A 20,186-nucleotide genomic window follows, 5' to 3' on the forward strand; every position below is an offset into this window, starting at 1 on the left:
CAAGAATCCTAATGGTGAAATCCGATCTTTCTCTTGATTATAAGAAAAGTTTCAAATAAAATTTTTCAAAAGATCTTTTCTATACTTTAATGGAGAAGACAAATAAATTATAACAAGAAAATAAAAAACTCATGACTAAACCTCAAAGCACGGTGTTTCTTGAAGATCAATCCTGTCACAGCCGTTGAAACGTTTTATGCCATGAAGTTTCTTTTTTTGTGTCGTATGTTAAAGAAAGCCCTCCTTCCAAACCGCCGCTCTCGACATTGTTTATATGTGTATGCACAAAATTTTTAGGCTAATTAGAAGCCTATTAGAATTCTAACAACATATAGTCGTGCGCCAACCCTTATTGACTAAGTTAAACTATAACAACATAATTGGGTTTCCATGAGATTTAAAAGGTCTCAAAAGAAGACACAAAACTCAACATATATACATTGTCCTATTATCATGTTGATTTATAAGAGGGGAATGTCATAATCTTCCTCAACGAGAGATCTTCTATGGCATCAATCATCATAATTGGAGTTTAGCTCCTTAGGATGCGTTTGATTCATGAGAAGAATTTTTCTTCCTTATAATATTATTCATGAGAATATGCTATCCGAAAAAAGAATTTTGATATGTTTGATAAACCATGAGAAAGTGACTTATTTTAAAATGATTTATGTTTGGTTGAGCATCCACTTTCTTGAAAAATTATATAAAATACTTTGTACACCCTTAATACAAGCAAAAACCTTATTCTATTTTATATATTATCATGGTTTGTAAATAAAAAAATTATGATGATTAAGGACATTTTTAGCTATAGATCATGATAGAGAAGAGTTTGAGGTATTATAATGGAGAGAATGTTTATTTCAATTATAGATCTTTTGATGGCTTAAAAAAAATTTTTGAAAAAAAAAATAGAACCCCTAATTCACATCTCATGAAAAAACTCCAAAATCCATGTCCTACATGGATTTTTCTTTAAAATGAAACATGGGAATTCTACTTCCATGAGAACACATTTTTTTCAATATTTTTTTTAAAACAATTCTAACCAAATAAAAAGAATTTTTTTCGCTTTCTGTTGACCATACTATCAAATGAGTTGGTCCCTCTTATGCTCTCCGAAGAACCTCCCAGCTTTTACAAAGATGTGGATGTAAATTTAAAGATTATTTGAGCAACTTGAAGATACCCAAAGACATTTGAGTTCCCTTATTCTAATCGGGCTACATGCCTGGTGTACCTCCCTTAGCATCGTACCTAGCTTTTCTTCCCCTTTCTTCTTGTTATAAGATGAGTTTTTCATGGTGTCCCGTACCGTTTGATTCATTCTACTCAATAAACGTGACTGGCTTTTAGCCAGCCCCCCCCCCCCTTCATCAAAAAAATCTATAAACAAATAAAGATTAAATGGCCGATCGAATGGATAAGCCATGATGCAGAAAGAGAGAGAAACTATAAAAAGGAGAAACGCAAATGCTTCTCCAATTAATATATTTTACGCTCTGATCGTCATGTCAACCGGCTAGTACCGACACGGCGCAAAAGATGAATTGGTGACAAGTGGTAAGGCTTGCCACCTAAAGGTTGAGTGGGCTCCGAAGAATCCATGGGAGACGCCAAAGGTAAAACTAGCAAGGGAACCAACATTTGTAGAGTCAACGTTCCCATGTTGAGAAGGATAAACTTGGGTGGTAAACGTTAAGAAGGATAAGAGAAATTATGCCCCGTGCATCATTTGGCCATGCACCATGCTAATTCCCTTGTTTTCTTCCTGTTGACTCCATCCATAATGCGCCTCAATATCATCGAGAAGCACCACCAGCTTGTCCGGGCCTCGGCGAATAGCCTGATAAGCGTTCGTAATGCCACATTTTTTCCGTTTGAGATAAGCTTTAACATTGGGAAAACTGAGCCCACCCTAAAAAATGCCCCGCCATGGCCATAAGCCGCGGAATACAATGCATGTCGCCGGAACACGCAACCAGCCATCCACATTCCTCTAATCTATCAAACAGGAACCATTGCTAGCTCTACAGTATTTTGGAAAATGCAAAAAGCCATAGCCACAAGCACATCTAAACTACTGACATAATTCCACAGCATATAGTTACATCAGATAAAACAGAGCAGATGAAGCAACTACACAACATTTAAAATATTCCAACAAAGATAAATGGAAACCAAAACAAACCAGTTCTCATCTTAGAAAATAAAGCTGAATACTAGGATGCCCTGTCACTGTCCAACAAAGTAAACAACTTGATGCAGCCCTTTGAGCAATATGTGCTCATCCAAAGTCCAACCACGGATGCCGCCAAGAAAAGATAAACAATTATGCACAACCTAGAACTCCATTTTGACAATCGCTGTTGATGGTGGCTCTGCCATGGTGGGCAAATACTGGAGCCAGTCCTTTGCACAGAACAAAGCCTCCACTGTCTCAGGACGCAACGAACTTCGATAGTCGTCGAGCACTCTGCTTCCTGTTCCACTGGCAAATATGGAGGAGCCTGTACTCACCATGGACATTGGAATGGCCAAGACATCCCGGGCCAACTTCGAAAGCGTTGGGTACTTGAGATTGTTGAGCTTCCACCAGTTGAGGATATCAAACTCTTGGATCCGTGGAACGAGGGACTCTTCCAGATACTGTTCTAGCTCTGACTTTGTTGGCTGGTTCACAGCCATCTCAGAGAGATAGAGATCAAAGTCTTGAAGCCCATCACCATTAGAAACCAGGGTTGTTGGCCGATTGTTGTCATTGCCAATGCCACTGCCATTTTCATTGCCATTGATGTTGCTGGTGGTGACTTCCCCTTGTTCTTCATAAGCTGGAGTCAATGGAAGTGGCTGGGCAACATACTCAAGATAGAGCTCGTGGATGCTGTCGTTCACTACGTTAATATATCTAACAGCATCTGCACCATAGATTTTTGAAAAACTGAACTCCACAAGCTTCAACTTGAAACGAGGGTCCATAACCACAGCAATTGCCAAGACAAGGCTGCAGTCTTTCCAATATTTGTCAAACTTCTCATGCATCTCTTTTGCAAAGCTGCTCACAAGAACATCTTCATTCAGTGTTGCATTCGTCAGCTCTAGCTGGATTTTCCATGCTTCATGGAAAAATATATTTGCAGTTGGATCAGCCGTTGCCATAATGATATTTGCAGAGTCATATAGAAGCTTCAGATACGTGCAAACAATCTCTACCTTCTTCCAGTCCTCAGTCGATGGTGCTTCATTATAGTTATCATCACATGTTTCCAAGACAGTAAATGCTTGTTTATATTCCAAAGCGGCCACCAGCATGAGGTAAGTTGTGTTCCACTGTGTTGTAACATCAAGAGACAAGGTCTTCGTGCTAGGAATTTCAAGTTGTAAGGCAATCTCAGCAAATTTTTCTTCACGGGCTGGAGAAGCTTTAATGAACTTCACACTTTCACGGATGTTGTATATAATCCCATGGATTGAAGCAATCACATCTTGAGCAACTACATTCAAGATATGGGCATAGCAACGGACAACAAACAACTGACCCTTGAGCATGAGTGTGTTCTTGTTGGACAGGTGGTCTCTTAGATTTGCACTGTAGATGTCATGAGATGAGCAATTATTGTCTAGAGTGATGGTGAATAACTTAGATTTCATGTTCCAATCTGAAAGGCTAACCCCGATAGCTTCACTAAGAGCATTTTCTGAATGAGGAGAAGATACCATCATGAAGTTAAGCATTCTCCTATGCAGCCTCCAGTCACTGTCAATGAACTGCCCGGTAAGACAAACATATCCGAGAGTCTGACTTGTTGTCCACAAGCCTATGGTGAGGCTAACCCTTCCGAGCATGGTTCCAAAGACTTGCATGAGGCTTTGCTTTTCCTTCTGATAAATGGCTAATATTTCTGCTTCAATGGCATTGAAGTCTACCATCTTGAACCGAGGTTGGAGACTTTGAACGAAAGATATGAAAGCAGGATGTTCAACCATGTGAAGAGGATAGTCATGCACAATGATCATCTTTGCAAGATAGACGCAGCTGACGTCCTGGTCAAATGCAGCATTTGCAAAGCCAGACATTCTGTAGCGTCTTTTGGGAGGTGGTTCACTGGAATTTTCATCGGTTTTTGAACCTGAAGTAAGCGCAAGCATTTTCTTTTCCTGATTTTTGATTTTAGGACAGGAGCCCAGAGCAATGTGCCTCTTGAGGTGGCTAGTGCCTGCAATCTTTGAGCCACTACTGTAAGCAAATGTCTGCTTGCACAACTTGCAACAAGCCCGCGTACATCCTCCAGACACAGCTTCAATAGTGAAGTGTTCCCAGACCAATGACTTCTTTCTCCTGCGCCTTGAAGGTTGTGGAGTTGGTGTTTCTGTCGTGACTGGTTCAGTGTCACTAGCTCCAGCCATGCTGAATAAAGAGTGAACACTACTTAAAAGAGAAACTGAATGAAACAAGAATACAGACTAACATGATTTTCAGGTCATTCCATTCCTAAAAAGTGCACATATTTAACTAAAACCAAAAATCACATAAAAAGAATTTCATTTGAAAAGTAATAAACCTTTGATGGTGCAGATTTCAGATATAAAATTAACTAGAAATTTCCTATCAATCATTTTCTTTCCATTTTAAATTACCCTAATCATCTTAAAGCAGGCAGTGCATAACTGCATTTAATGAAAAGAAAATAAGAAATTCACAACATAACAAAGAAGATGATGTGATTTTATAAGTAGGGATTGATTCCGTGCATAGAAGATTGATATACAAGCATGCAACAGAGACATAACCAGTAATTGTCCAAAGGCTATGCAGGAGATCAAATTTGAGGACGATATCTGACATTCTAATTCCACTAGAAGAAAAAGGAAAAACTGATTATTTATATTTGCAACCTTGATGCCTATCAGGTAACTCTCAAAAAAAAAAAAAGAAAGCCATGCCATGATATTCATAAAAAGCAAGCCAGATAAAATCATTTCACTTCTGATATGTTCCAGGTTTCTTTCACCATATGACATAAAATGTATGTATCAAGATGCAGTCAACTCCATGTGACATGCATGGGATGCATCATCCTGAATTTTTTCCAAACAAAAACTAAATAAGAGAAATTCCCCAGACAAAAGAAGCAGCAATGAAAGGTAAGCAAGAGAAGCTAAAAATGCCTACCTAATTGACCTGAGACTAGAAAAGAAAAATCCAGGCAAAATGATGAACTAAAAGATATTTACTACTTAGAAAAAGAATAAATAATTACCCATAAAAATTGAAATGTTGAATTCAAGTCAATTCAAAAAATGGAGAAGGACGTGCAGGCATCGACCGAAGAAAAGAAAGTTGCAGAAATCATTCAGCAGTGTTAGGAGGAAATATCCTACTAACAATTAGATACTTGGATGGAGAAATGGAGAAGAAAAAAAAGGTCTGAGACAAAAAAAAAAAAAAAAGGTTAAAAAAACTACCCAATCAACTAATATGATTCCATGAATACTAATATTTTCTTGATGCATCGAGCACCATACTTCCGCATAAAATATCATGTTGAAACATGACTTTAACGAAAACTGCTTGCAGGCGGTGCCACATGTTATCTTAAAACTAGATCCTCTTGCAAAGATAAGAACTAGCAGAAAATGTCAAGTAATATCTTTTTTCAATTAAATTGAGTTGTGGAAATGCTAAAATAGGTTCTCAATCAAAGTCCAAGAAATTTGTTACTTAATGCACAACAAAAATTCTAATCTTCTTCTGATTTATTGTATCAGAAAAATGCATTTGAAGAAAAGAAGAAGAAGAAGATGATGATGATTATTCTAATCTAATCTTCTACTGATTTATTGAAACAGAAAATGCTCTTTCAAAAAAGAAGAAGAAAAACTGAGTCACAAAAATGCCAAAAATAGGGCGTGACAAAAGTTCTAATCTTCTATTGATTTATTGGAGCAAAAATTGCACTTTGAAAAAAAATGATAATTGGGGTTATTAGACTGAAAACATATACTTAAAACATATATTGTCTATCATATAAAGAAGAATGGGGATTATTAATCTACAATGAAGAAATACCATATAATAATTTAGTCTACACTCAGTTGGATGCTACCAAAACAACATTTTGTTTGAAGAAAAACACATTCAAAACTTATAATAATAATGTATTGAAATTAATACTGTCCATAAGTTTCAAACAGTTCATTCAGTAAAATAAAAGATAACAAAAGGCTTAAAATTCCTCAAAAATTAAGCATACTCTCTAAAGAGGTACGGTAAATAATAATTCAATGAAGCAAAACAAACAACAAAGATGACCTGGTTTTGCATGTACAGGAAAAAAAATTGGGTTCATGCATTTTCAGACTCCGGGAAGAAACTTCTGACAGGGACCACATTATTGACATGAATGATGTGACTGATATGAGGTAAAATCAGAGAGGTTAAGATGACGAAAGAATGCATTCAAGGAAGCATAGAAGTAGTACCAACTGAGGTCAAAGTGATGGGAAGAACCGAGAAGTGATGGCATGGTGCAGCAACCATTTACAAAAGCATTAATAAGGAAGGGGGCTTGTCATTGCATTCAATGATCCAAACAAGGAGAGGAAACCTAAGATAGAAAGGTCAGAAGATGTGAGAAAGGATGAAAATGCTTATAGTGACAGCAGATCTAGTCTTACAAGGAATGATTGTAGAAAGGTTGAAATTCAGCACCTGGGCTATGGCACAGAGAAAAGAATCGAAGATGGCAAAGGACACAACTCCCAATTATCTGATTAGAAAAGGAATTAAATGGACGTAGATAGGAAGGAGTGAGAAGGAAGAACTCTATCCAGTCTAAAAGATATGGTTCTTAAATGCTTAAAATTCATGATTCCGTCCTATTAATGTAATTTTTGAACACAAGCTAAAAAGGTTGATGAGCTATAGATGGAAGGATTCTTTCTTTTATCAATTTGAGTACAAATCCCGAATTCTTGTATTTTGATCCATAAGGAAGGAAAGTAAAGGAGCTTTCTTGTGGTACGGAAAGAGCGGTGTAGCCTGTTACACGTGCTTGAAGCTTATCGCATAGGCATCAGCCAAGATTCTACCAACTGCTACGGGAATGCTTCAGTCAAAAGATTTGCCCTCAGAAGCAGATCTTCCACCTGGTTTGCTTCTTCACACACATGGGAGCACTAGAAAATTTCAACCAGTAAATCATTTTCCGTAAATCATAGATGAATGGATGAGCTCATCTTTATTCAATTAAGAATCCCCAAATAGGATGTGGGCAGCAGACTGGAGAACCAAACATATAATCCTATCCTTCTCTGTTGAAACATCAATAATAGGTAGGGCGATAAAAGCAAAGCTATTATCGACCTCCCAAAAATAGGGAACAAGAGCCCTGTGCTTATGCATTTTATTGTACTTCTCCAACAATTAACCAAAACATAACATTTAAGGACATCATTTGCATCAATTGAAGGAAAAACAGATCAAGTAACCTCCAGGACCTACAGAAAAAGTAATTAATTGGTCCCACAAAATGAAGCAACTAATTAGATAAGAAAGCAATTAAGCAAGTGTGAAGCCAGCAGAAAGTATAGGAGGATAAAATGAACCAGAACTAGTGGTGATGTTACGATAGACATCTCATGATATCGATTAATAGTAACAGGACATACAGAATACACAAAAAGTCTCAGTATAACATACCGCACATCCCATTTCGCACATTCTATTATAGTTAGAAAAGCTATGATGAAGATTTTATATATTTCGACATGAAGATGTATGATCTCAAGGATCTACTTTATGTACCGAAGAAAAGTTATTCTGAACTATAAGCTCTACAAGGGCATATGTGATATCAAAACATAGCCAACCAATTTGCATATATTTTCTATAAGAATCTCAGCAAGTTTAAAGTGATAAACAAACCTAAGGACAAGTGTATCCTAAATACTGCTTTTTTTTTTGAAAAAAATGAATTTTCTTATTCTTCTCTACATTTTTATGAGTCTTAAGCATGAAACATCTCGAGGCTTAGGCCTATGCCTCTTTGAAGGTCTAGATACTGGGCCTTGCACCTTTTGCCCCTTCAAGATTTGCAAGAAGGAACTTAAAATTACAAAAGAAGTTGACACAAAACAAGGATAAGATTCAGGATGGAGAGAAACTGAGAAAGCATATTTTATTGTTAATTAACGACATTATGAAACTAAATAGAGGAATGCAATGATCATATTTTCCTTCTAAAAAATAGTGACTGTGATTTCCTTAATTGTTTTTCTCTTTTTTTTCAGTCCACCCCATTCCCCATCCTATATTTACAGCCCCCCAACTGAAACCAAGTCCTCAGTCAGCTGGATCTAATGCTTACAAACCAGGGTCCAAAGAAGGGTCGACGCCCTTTGGAATTGAACCCCCACCCCTTGCCTAGAGTGGCAAGGGGTAGTAACACCAAACTAAATTTTGAAGGTAATATCCTTAAACATTACGATGCAAAAGAAATATTATTTCATTCTGATTCCAAAAGCACTGAGTCCAACACTGCACATTCCATAAACTGCCTCACATCTATCTCCCTAGACCCAAGGCATTTGACCAAATACAGCTGCAGCCTATAGACAGTCTATTATATTAAATATGTAAAATAAATATATTAAATAATATCATATCATATTATTTCAAGATTAAAAAAATAATGAGTCTGTAAATTATTTATATCAAATTCACATTTAATCCAATTTTATTGGAGTTAATTTTATATGTTATGAATGATATGTTATTGTAACTACGATATTATTGATAATATACTTTGGATATTTTACAAAGTACTTATCATTGACACTCTCTAGGATGGCTTTCACCAGCTTCATATCTCACACAAATTCCACATCTTTTCTACCTGAATAGGCCAACCAATAGAAGACATGTAAAAGGTTGAAGGGAGCTCCATGGACCTCTAGATGGACCACAAACCTTCTTGATGTTGGGATATGGGCCAAGATTCTTTGTCTGTATCCTTAAAACTCAGACTAGGCCTAATTATTTCTCCAAGAATATGCAATTAAGCCTAAAAATTGTGTTATAATCGAAGTTCAAACCTGGAAGTAAAATCAAATACCTAGTATGCTTAAAAGGGAGAAGTCCTCATGTTCTGATCCTGTATACGTAATGGAATGCATAATTGAATTTGAGTGATATAATTGTCAGTAACTTTTAATACATAAATATTAAAAACTGGTAGAGATCAGCATGCTTGGAATCATGCAATTCAGGTGACGATCGGTAACACGTGATTCCCAACATAACATGTAGAGGATTAATTGTTGTTGTTGTTGGGTGGTGGATGGCAAGAGAGGTTTGCAGGGCCTCCATATGCTGCATGCACCAGTGATTGCGAGCGTCGGGCCTGGTATCCCATCTAGCTGGCAGAAATCCTCCTGAACTTAAGCAGAGAGTAATATGGGCTGCACTCCAGTCACCAGTTATTTTATTTGGGCTCATGCAGGAAGGCCCATGTAACCGAGACCTCCCCGGCGAGTAGCCTTCTCTACCCTTACCCCAAAAAGAAAAATAAAAAAGAAACAAAGCCCTCCCCAATTCTGGAGTTCTTATGGATCAGAAGCCCAGCAAAAGGAATTGCCCTCTGGAATCGAAATGACTTTGCAGCTGGCAGATCCATGCGATCCGATTACAATTTGGGCCACAGGATCGCGACTTTCTTCCTCACCCTTTTTCGATTGAACACTGAAGAAATAAATAGATCTAACAAACACCGAAACCCAGAAAGGGAAAAAAAATAGCCGAAGTCCCCGAATCTAAACCCAAAAAAATCCGAAATATGAGCTTATGGCAACAATAGCGAAACCAATGCAAGAAGGTGACGAAGAGATGTAACAAACCATACGAACAGCGGTACAAATCAAACGTTTCACAGAAAAAATCGAGCAATTCCACAAGAATCTAAGAAGACAACAAAAGGGGAGAAGGATCTAGTGATCTCACCGGAGATTCGAGCTCGAAGAGCGACGACACGCCTGCGGTCAACGGGATCGCCTCACCTCGAACCCTAGGGTTTAGAGGCGAAGGATGAATTAAGAGAGAGCAGGAGAGCGATGGAGTAGCGAAGGCGGGAAATTTTTCCAATTCTTGAGATTTTTTTTTTCTTTTTTGGACCCTTCGCTTCCCGAAGAGAAGGTGGTGGGTCGAGGACGGAGAGATGATGATGGGTCGGAGGCCCTCGGGGGATTGGAAACCCTAGCGAGCAAGAGAGAGAGCGAGAGGAGAAGGCGACCCGAGCGATCCCTTTTTTTTAGCCCAATGGGCTTGGGATGATGATCCCGGACGTGGACGGTCGGTCGCACATTGGGCGGTTCCCTTGAGTGGGCCAGTGCCCTTTTCCGTTTGTTACCAGGCTTGCAATGGACCTCTCCATCTACTACCTACGACCTGTTAACCCCAATTAAATATATATATATTTATTTATTTATAAGGGTTGGCGATTGGGAATTGGGAACGGAAGCACACAGCGGAACAGCGATGCATCCTGATGGATGTTGGAGCTTTGTAGCACGATCAATCAAGACCCGTGCATTTTCTTCTCGAACTGGGACCCAAACGACCATGACTCGAGTGGCAGCCAAAGCCATCACAGAACCAAGGATCTACCATGAACGTTCGCCTATCGAGCGGACTTGTTGTTGAACAAAATCATATGGGACCGGAATTAGAGCAAAAATATTATAGTATAAATTTCATAATTTCTTGTATTTTGCTTATTATCAATATTAAAGAATAAATTTAAAAATCAAAAAGTTTTTTTCTACCGATAGAGTCACCGGTTCTATAACTAAAAAAATATATTCTCTTTCTTCCTCGTTTTCAGCATATACTTTTTAAAAATACATATTACATAGTCATATGATATATAATAAATAAATTAATTATCAAACAAATCAATACATACCTTCAGATGAATCAACATAGTTTTCAGAATATGAAGTTTATAAATATATAGCATATGTTCTGATGAGATACTTAATAAATTAGTTATCTGGTAACCTAATATGTACCTCTAAATAAATGAATACGTAATTTTTAAAATATTATATTTATTGATACACATCATATAACTTAGTGATACATACTCATTAACTTCTAGATACATGCTACAAACTTTTTTGATATATATCTAGTAATGATCTAATATATATTTTGAAAATTATGTATCGATTTACCTGAATATGCATATCAGACTGTTACTAAGTATATATTAAACAAACTTACAGTATATCATAAAAAGTTGATGAATCTGTATCACTATGTCATATAATGTATGCTGATGAATATAATTTTCTAAAAATTATATTAATTTGCTTAGATATGTGTATTGAGTTAATAAATGACTAATTTACTAAATATGTATCATCCAACCATGTATTATATACTGGTAAACTCTATACTCCATAAACTATGTAGCGATTTATCTAAAAGAGTATACTGAATTATTGTTATGTATGTATCAAAGAAACTTGGAATATATTTCAGGAAGTCAATGAGCATATATCACCATATCATACAGTGTATATTGATGAATATAATATTCTAAAAACTGTATATTAATTTACTTAGAGGTATGTATTAAGTTGCTAAATAATTAATTTACTAAGTATGTATTATCTAATCATGTATTGAATATTGGTAATTCTTTATTTTAAAAATTATATATCGATTGATTTACTTGAATATTAATTTATTTAGTGTGTATCACTTAACTACATAGTACATATTGATAAAAAGTATATTATGAAAATGAATAAAAAGGAGAATACTATATATTTTACTTTTAGTTATGAGACTAATGACTTCGTTAGTAGGAGAAGTCTTTGACTTTAAGATTAATATTAGAAGAAATATGATAAAATAAAAAGTCCACCCTTTAACTTTTTCTTTAGTTCCCTCCCTATATGATTTTTGTTCCTTGCTATTACCGGTACATAACATGTTGGATGGACTAAAGAGTATATCCGATTGACTGACCCACTTTACAAAAGAGTTCTTTTATCCAATAGCTTAGCAAGAAAAGGTTGTCGGTTAGAGGCTTCTTATATTTTGAATAATTAAAACATCTTTTCATCCAAGCAAAATGGTTTGGTTTTGGCATTGTGATGTCTTGGGGCATCATGGGGTGACCAATAGCTCTTGCACGAGCTACAACATAATCGATGAGAATCATCAGATCCCTTCGTATAGACATCTAGTGGTCCCCCATGGTCCTAATCCATATGATTGGGCAAATCATACTCCTTATCTTGAATTTTTGCTATTATTTATTATATCTCTTCTTTTTGTGTTATTTAAATTTTTATCCATATATTTGATTTTTTTGTATTTCTTTTGCACTGATATGCACCCCCCTCCTTTTTTTTTTTTTTTTTTTTTGAGATAGGGGGCCTAAATCATCCTAAAGTAAATACATCCTGAGAGGTCCAAATACAATATAACTTGAAGTTGAGGAGTTGAAAATAAATTGTCCCATGATGATGTCCGTAAAGTGGCTTGCTATATAAGATGCTACTCAGTCTGCTATTCCATTTGCCTCCCGATAAATATAAGTTCATTCAAAACCCACTAGCCCTTATATAGCTCTCTAGATGTCCATCAAAAATGAGCGAGCACTTGTAGCTCTACGGTGCATCCCCACCCACCTTATCATAATGCTGGAATCACCCTCTATAATAATATAATAATTTGGAAGGTTCTTGGTTACATATTTGATCTCTTTCTATATCCCTCTTAATTCGATCACGAGAATGGTGGCATCATATAAATGGCACCCCCAACCGCTACAAAGGATGAGTTCGGATCTCTAATTACAAAATCTGATCTACCAATGCTACCTCCCTTGACACATTCTCATTTAAGTTTATCTTAGGTTTTTAAGGAGTGGAGGTTTCCTTATGAATAAGATCCTTTGAGAGTACACAGAACCAACCCGTGAGAAGTTCAAAATTTCCTTGTCTATCATAGACTCTTCAATTGTAGCTAAACACAACATTTCCAAGACTTGCATGAGGGCGTTCATAAGGATGACTATAAGCAAAGAATGATTTTATGCCCCCATTCATCTCTCTCTCTCTCTCTCTCTCTCTCTCTCTCTCTCTCTCTATATATATATATATATATATATATATATATATATATATATTCATGTTGGTTAATGCATGCTCATGGACATATGCATGCATGATATTTTGAGAAAGCACATGCATCCACAAGTTGTCAATAGTTGTCACAAGTTGTACTGATCAAAAAACATAAAATCATATTCTTATATGTAATCACAAGAGTTAGATTACAAATTGCCAAGTAAAATTCTAAAATAAATCATATTTTCAATGCATAAATATGCCAATAGAAATCAGCCATATTGCATACACAAATTTTATGTTTTCTACAAAACTTTTTTTAGGAAAAATTATAAAGACATCTTCTGAACTTTAGACTTGTTACACTTTGACCCCAAATTTTTAAAAATTTTAATTAACCACCAAAACTAACTTTTGTTATAATATAACCCATCCACCTATCTCTGTTACAAATCATTAGCATGTGGCATGTGATAACAATACATTCATAAAATTCAAAAATATCATTTTCACTAACTTAAAGTGGGGTTTTTATTTGGATGGGAATTGAAAGAAAGGAAAAGATGATGAAGAAAGATTAGAAAAAATAGAAAAAAGACAAAACAGTGATCCATCAAGATCACCAGCTAATTGCTTTGAGATCTATATAAATAGTTGAATAATAGAGAATAGAGTGCTTTAAGATCTGTTGGTGTAAAAATCCGCCTGCGTCGGAGAAGTTGGAGTCACGGTCGCCGCCGGGACCTGCAAAAGAAGTCTAAACCGGAGGTGGAGTTGCTCCGGCAAGATCCTCTAACGCTCAAGTCAGTTCTCTGCCTCAACAAGAATGGAGTGCTCGAATGAAAATTTTAGCAGAGTTTCTAGGTAAAAAATGAGAGCTTAGAGAATAACGTATCTGGGGTCCCCCTTTTATAGACGGAGAGAGCAACAGACTGATAGCGATGTTTGTAACCATCCGGCAGTGGGCTGCCCACGGTCAGGAGGAGTTTGTTGCGAAGAGTAGTGGAGTGGAATCGTGGCTATCACCGGGACATGCCATGTGGAGTCTGTCGCGGGGAGTGGAGCGGCGTCCATTGTCGCGACTTGCCAGAGGATGGAGGAATCGCGTGGTATCCGTCGCAGGAAGTGGAGCAGGATCGTGGCCATTATTGCGGTCTGCCAGAGAGTGATGGAGCCATGCGAAATCCATCGTAGAAAGTGGAGCAGAGTCGTGGCCGTTGCTGTGGCCTGCCAGAGGGTCCAGGCCTGTCGGTCGAAGTCTGGCTGGAGTGTCTGACGGAGAGGGGTGGCTAGTTGCCCATCTGAGAGGAGCTCGGGTCCGGCTCTCGTGGGAGTTCAGACGAAGTCTTCCTTCAGTTGAAGTCGGGGATGAGGTCCGGCTCCTGCGGGAGTCCGGACGGAGTCTTCCCGCAGCTGGAGTCGGAGGCGAGATCTGGTTCCCGTAGGAGCCCGGATGAAGTCCACCTGCAATCAAAGTCAGGGGCGAAGTCCGGCTCCCTTAGGAGTCCGGACGAAGTTTACCAGCAGTCAGGATCGAGGATGGAGCCCAGCTCCCGTAGGAGTCCGGGCGAAGCCTTCCAGCAGTCAAGATCGGGGACGAAGTCCGGACGGAGTCTTCCTTCGGTCGGAGTCGGAGATGAGATCCGACTCCCATAGGAGTTCGGGCTGAGTCTTCCTGCAATTAGAGTTGTGGGTGAAGTCCAGCTCCCGTAGGAGTCCGGATGAAGTTTACCTGTAAGTGAAGTCGTGGGCGGAGCCTGGCTCCCGTAGGAGTCCGGGTGAAGTCCGCCCGCAGCCGGAGTCGGGAATGAAGTCCGGCTCCCGTAGGAATCCGGGCAGAGTCTTCCGCAGCTGGAGTCAGAGACGAGATTTGGTTCTCGTAGGAGCCCGGGCGAAGTCCACCTGCAATCAAGGTCAGGGGCGAAGTCCGGCTCCCTTAGGAGTCCGGACGAAGTTTATCAGTAGTCGGGGTCGAGGATGGAGTCCGACTCCCGTAGGAGTCCGGGCGAAGCCTTCCAGCAGTCGAGATCGGGGACAAAGTCCGGACGGAGTCTTCCTTTGGCCGGAGTCGGAGATGAGATCCGGCTCCCGTAGGAGTCCGGGCTGAGTCTTCCTGCAATTGGAGTTGTGGGTGAAGTCCGGCTCCCGTAGGAGTCCGGACGAAGTTTACCTGTAAGTGAAGTCGTGGGCGGAGCCCGGCTCCCGTAGGAGTCCGGGTGAAGTCCGCCCGCAGCCGGAGTCGGGAACGAAGTCCGACTCCTGTAGGAGTCCGGGCGGAGTCTTCCCACAGCTGGAGTCGGAGACGAGATCTGGCTCCCGTAGGAGCTCGGGCGAAGTCCACCTGCAATCAAGGTCAGGGGCGAAGTCCGGCTCCCTTAGGAGTCCGGATGAAGTTTACCAACAGTCGGGGTCGAGGACGGAGCCCGGCTCCCGTAGGAGTCCGGGCGAAGCCTTCCAGCAGTCGAGATCGGGGATGAGGCCCGGCTCCCGTAGGAGTCCGGATAAAATCTGATAGTTGTAGGAATCTACCGTTGGAGAAGTTCAGCCGTTGACGAAGTCCGGGGTAATTCAGATTGGAGTTGAACCTAGCTGGAAGAAGTCTGGAAGGGATTCGGGGAACAGCTGATAGTCGTAGAAGGTCGGCTGGCGGCGGAGCTCAGTGAGCACTTGGGGTGGCTTAATAGATGACTGGGGGAACTCATGTTGAAGGAGCTCGGGTGGTGCAGTGGGAGTTCGTCCGTCGGGAGAATTCAGTCAGCACTGTGGAAATCCGGCTGTTGGAGAAGTCCGGAGAGATACCATCTGCAGTCGAAAGTCGGAGGAGTCCTGAGAGGGTCAATCCTGTCAAGAACTTCGGCTGAGAGAATTTTATACCCAACACCAGTCTCCCTACTTCCGAGTTCGAGTTTCGATCGAAGGAAGTACAAAAAATTTTCACAGCTGAAGTCGCTTCCTTGAATTCTGCACACGACCGCCCTAAAAAATCTTGGTATTTAATGCGCGCGTGCTGGAGCCTTTTTTCGATTAAGACGATCTGAAGAGTCCTTTCGGAACTCCCACCAGGGCGTAATGCTAAGCGTCATGCCATAATGGTCCGCGAACGGTCAGCCCTATGCCGCGGTGAGTGGGACATGTGGCGGGCACTGGTTGACCTGGGGATATCTGCCACCATAACTGTGCCAGGCCCCGTTGCTTATTTAAGCCCCCGCCTTTCCTTCAGGGGCTTCACTTCGCCTGAGGGTTGACACCTTTCTTCCGCCTGAGAGCTTAGCCACTCAGCCATTCTATCGGTATCCTTTTCGATTCTGAGCGTCCTTCATACCAGTCTTTGCCATCTCCGCCAGCTCTCTGCCGTCTTCAGTCCCCCGAGTCTCTCCGAGGGGTTCTCCCGCCAGGGCCTCCACCCCGGAGGCCAACCTCAAGAGGATGCCACGGACCAAGAAGAGTGTGAGGAGGAGAACAGCGGCCTGCGAGTTCTCCGGTTGTCAAACTATTGCTGAGGGTTCCCGTCGCCTTAAAGGGGGCTCGAGGGAGAATTCCTTCAACAATAGGGGTTTAATAATGGGGACAATCGGTGAGGGCGTTCCGCCTGAGAATTTCGGAGTAGCTGAACGGGGCGACACCGGTCAAGGGGGCAGAGTTATCGTCACAAGCTGTGACGGGATTCTTGACGTCATCGGGGTCGAGGGACCGGAAGCGGTCGGCGTCGATGGTGGGGCAGTAGAACTTGTTGCGGGGACGGTGGAAGTAGCACATGCCGACCTTGCCGGAGTACCTAGGACAGTGGTTGTCATGGAGCACACGGTGGTGGCGCATGCCTCCGGCGCTATCGCGGCCTCTGGGGTACCTCCGGTTCTTCTTGAAGCAGGTCGTCGTCGCCGCTGCCGTTGCCTTCGCTGCCCCCTGAATTCTATCCCATCTTTTTCCCCCTAGGGTTGGGGTTTCGGCGATGGAGCGAAACGAGGCGGGGGGCGAGAGGTTTATCACACGCACTGAAAAATACTGCTGAGAAGGACGAAACCGGGAAGAGAAGTCGACAGCTTGAAGTGGTCTCTGGTGTATCCCTTTCGAGTCTTGTAGTAATGTTTTCTTTTTCTGGCCCTTCGGATCTTGTAACGTTCATCTTGTTAATCGAAAAATGAGAAGGAGATTTTGTTACTTTGTCCGCACCTTACATCGAATTGCTGCCTGCCGAATTGCTTTTCTTTACCATTGTTATTGTTGTATTCCCTTCTCTCTCTTTCTCTCTTTTTTTTTTTTTCGGTGTCGTCCGGAGGTTACTGGTTGTTGCCACGTCAGCTCGCCTTTCCAGTTATCCTTCTTCTTCAGCCTTGATGGCTCTATAATGCATATTCAATGAATAATATGAGAAGAAAATTTTCTGCTACCTCTTTTACTCATGTGTTGAATTGTCGCTTGCCGAGTTTCTTTCGGCTTTCACGTCATTCGGGGGTATCCGATTACCATCGCATCGACCCATCCTTTCGTCCATGGCCGCAGATTTGCCTGGGGTCGCTCGAGTTTGGCACCCCCCATCAGGGCTCGAGCTCGGAGGTCTGAGCTTCTCGTCACCCTGAGGAAGTTGTCTTATCTCGGACTTGCGTTGAGAGAAAGCTGGGGTTCTTGATAAGAACCCCAATCCCTGCTGAGACGAGGTTCTCTGCATCTTTGATGCTGTTTGTTTTCCATTCGTCGCTGACGTAGTCCATCGCTTTCCTTTTTAACTCCTCTCCCCTTTCCTCTTTTTCTTTTTCGAGTGGGATTTTTTCCTCTGCTCTTGGTGGGGTTGCGGGAGCCCGGTTCCCGTAGGAGTCCGAGCAGAGTCTTCCTGCAATCAGAGTTGGAGATGAAGTCCGACTCCCGTAGGGGTTCGGACGAGGTCCACCTGCAATTAAAGTCAGGGGTGAAGTCCGGCTCCCGTAGGAGTCCGGATGAAGTTTACCAGCAGTCGAAGTCGGGGATGAAGCCCGGCTCCGTAGGAGTCCGGGCGGAGTCCACCTGCAATTGACGTCGGGGGCGAAGTCCAGCTCCCGTAGGAGTTCGGATGAAGTCTTCTTGCGAAGGGGCCGCTGGGAAGGTCCCCTTTTTCCCATCTGGTCTTGAATGACCAGGCCTTAATTGGTGTCGGAGGGAGGTTCTTCCCCTATTTATGTCGTAACAGGTTTCAACTCTGGTTAGGACGAGGTTCTCCTCCTGTCCCTAACGCGGTTGTAGGGGCACATATGGACGCTGCCGGGCCTTTTCCCCCATCCGGTCTAGGTGTAACCGGGCCTTCGACTTTGCTCATGTTAGGACGAAGTTCTCCTCCTGTTCCTAACATGGCTGTGGGGGCACATATGGGTGTTGCAGGGCCTCTCCCCCCATCCGATCTAAAGAGAATCGGGCCTTCGACTTTGCTCAAGTTAGGCGAGGTTCTCCTCCTGTCCCTAACAGGGCTGTGGGGGCACATATGGGTGTTGCAGGGCCTCTCCCCCTATCCGGTCTAAAGAAAACGGGCCTTCGATTTTGCTCAAGTTAGGGCGAGGTTCTCCTCCTGTCCCTAACAGGGCTGTGGGGGCACATATGGGCGTTGCAGGGCCTCTCCTCCCATCCGATCTAAAGAGAACCGGGCCTTCGACTTTGCTCAAGTTAGGGCGAAGTTCTTCTCCTATCCCTAACAGGGCTGTGGGGGCACATATGGGCATTGCTTGGCCTCTCCCCCCATCCGGTCTAAAGAGAACCGGGCCTTCGACTTTGCTCAAGTTAAGGCAAGGTTCTCCTCCTGTCCCTAACAGGGCTGTGGGGGCACATATGGGCGTTGCTTGGCCTCTCCCCCCGTTCGGTCCAAAGAGAACCGGGCCTTCGACTTTGTTGAGACGAAGTTCTCCTCCCGCTTCCGACACGGTTTGTTTTGACCGTCCTGTCGATATAGGCTTGTGCCAAGGGAGGAGACATATAGATATGCAACTTTTATTTAAAATAAAGTTATCGGTAATACATTCGTAGGTTCTCCGCACTCCATGGCCGCGGGAGGTCTGCTCCTCCGAGCCTCTTGAGGTAATAAGTTTCGGGCTGGACCACTTCTTTGACCTCATACGGGCCTTCCCAGTTTGGGGCGAGCTTCCCTCGATCCTGAGGTTGCGAGACAGCGGCTCGTCGAAGCACTAGATCTCCTGCTCTAAAGGCTTTATTCTTGACCCGAGAATTGTAATAGCGGGCGACTTTCTGTCTGTAGGCTGTCATCCGAACTTGAGCTACCTCCCACTTTTCTTCCAGTAAGTCAAGGTTGGCTTTAAGACCTTGCGAATTGTGATGTTCGTTGAATGCCACGACCCGCACCGACGGGAGTTTAAGCTCAATTGGGATAACAGCCTCTGTTCCGAAGGCTAAAGCAAAGGAGGTCTCCCCCGTGGACAGTCTTTGGGTAGTTCGATACGCCCACAGCACATGATAAAGTTCGTCTGCCCAAGTTCCCTTCGCTTTTTCAAGCCTTGTCTTGATCCCTTGCAGTAGGGTTCTGTTGGTCACTTCAGCTTCGCCGTTCGCCTGAGGATGGCTACTGATGTGAAGTTGTGGGAGATATTTAGATCTTCACAGAATTCGATGAATCTTGCTCCCGCGAACTGCCGCCCGTTATCAGTGATTAGGGTTCTTGGCAGACCGAACCTGCAAACGATTGACTTCCAGACAAAATCTTGTACTTTAGCTTCTGTGATTTTTGCCAGTGGTTCGGCTTCGACCCACTTGGTAAAGTAGTCAATCGCTACCAGGAAGAACTTCCTCTGCCCCGACGCCACGGAAAAGGGTCCAAGGATGTCCATCCCCCATTGCATAAAAGGCCATGGGGCACTCAAGGGTGTAAGCTCGGTGGCGGGTTATCTCTGGATGTTGGCATATCTCTGGCATCGGTCACACTTTCTGACGTATTCAATCGAGTCATGATGCATCGTCGGCCAGTAATATCCTTGGCGGAGTAACTTTTGGGATAAAGATCTAGCCCCCAAATGGCTTCCGCAGATTCCTTCATGCACCTCCCACAAGGCGTAGTCAGCTTCTGAAGG

At 42.0% G+C, this 20,186-nt stretch overlaps 1 protein-coding gene across 2 annotated transcripts; it reads right to left on the reverse strand.

Moving 5' to 3' along the window:
• Nucleotides 1–2,063: 2,063 nt before the first annotated feature.
• On the reverse strand, nt 2,064–10,330 carry LOC105033711 (zinc finger BED domain-containing protein RICESLEEPER 2). Of its 2 annotated transcripts, none has more exons than XM_073247499.1 (2): nt 10,004–10,330; nt 2,064–4,445 (listed from the first exon to the last, which is right to left on the reverse strand). In XM_073247499.1, the coding sequence occupies exon 2, from the start codon at nt 4,408–4,410 to the stop codon at nt 2,347–2,349; it is 2,064 nt and encodes a 687-aa protein (XP_073103600.1). In that variant the 5' UTR covers nt 4,411–4,445; nt 10,004–10,330; the 3' UTR covers nt 2,064–2,346. The 2 variants fall into 2 exon arrangements, with proteins under 2 accessions (XP_073103600.1, XP_010906914.1); XM_010908612.4 differs by having other exon boundaries at nt 2,064–4,411; nt 10,004–10,323.
• Between the last annotated feature and the right edge of the window lie 9,856 nt (nt 10,331–20,186).

Source organism: Elaeis guineensis, chromosome 13, assembly GCF_000442705.2.
Source record: "Elaeis guineensis isolate ETL-2024a chromosome 13, EG11, whole genome shotgun sequence".
Lineage (NCBI taxonomy): Eukaryota > Viridiplantae > Streptophyta > Magnoliopsida > Arecales > Arecaceae > Elaeis > Elaeis guineensis.

Bases quoted from the DNA above. Each gene is read 5' to 3' on its own strand.
- LOC105033711 (XM_073247499.1), bottom strand. From the start codon at position 4,410: ATGGCTGGAGCTAGTGACACTGAACCAGTCACGACAGAAACACCAACT.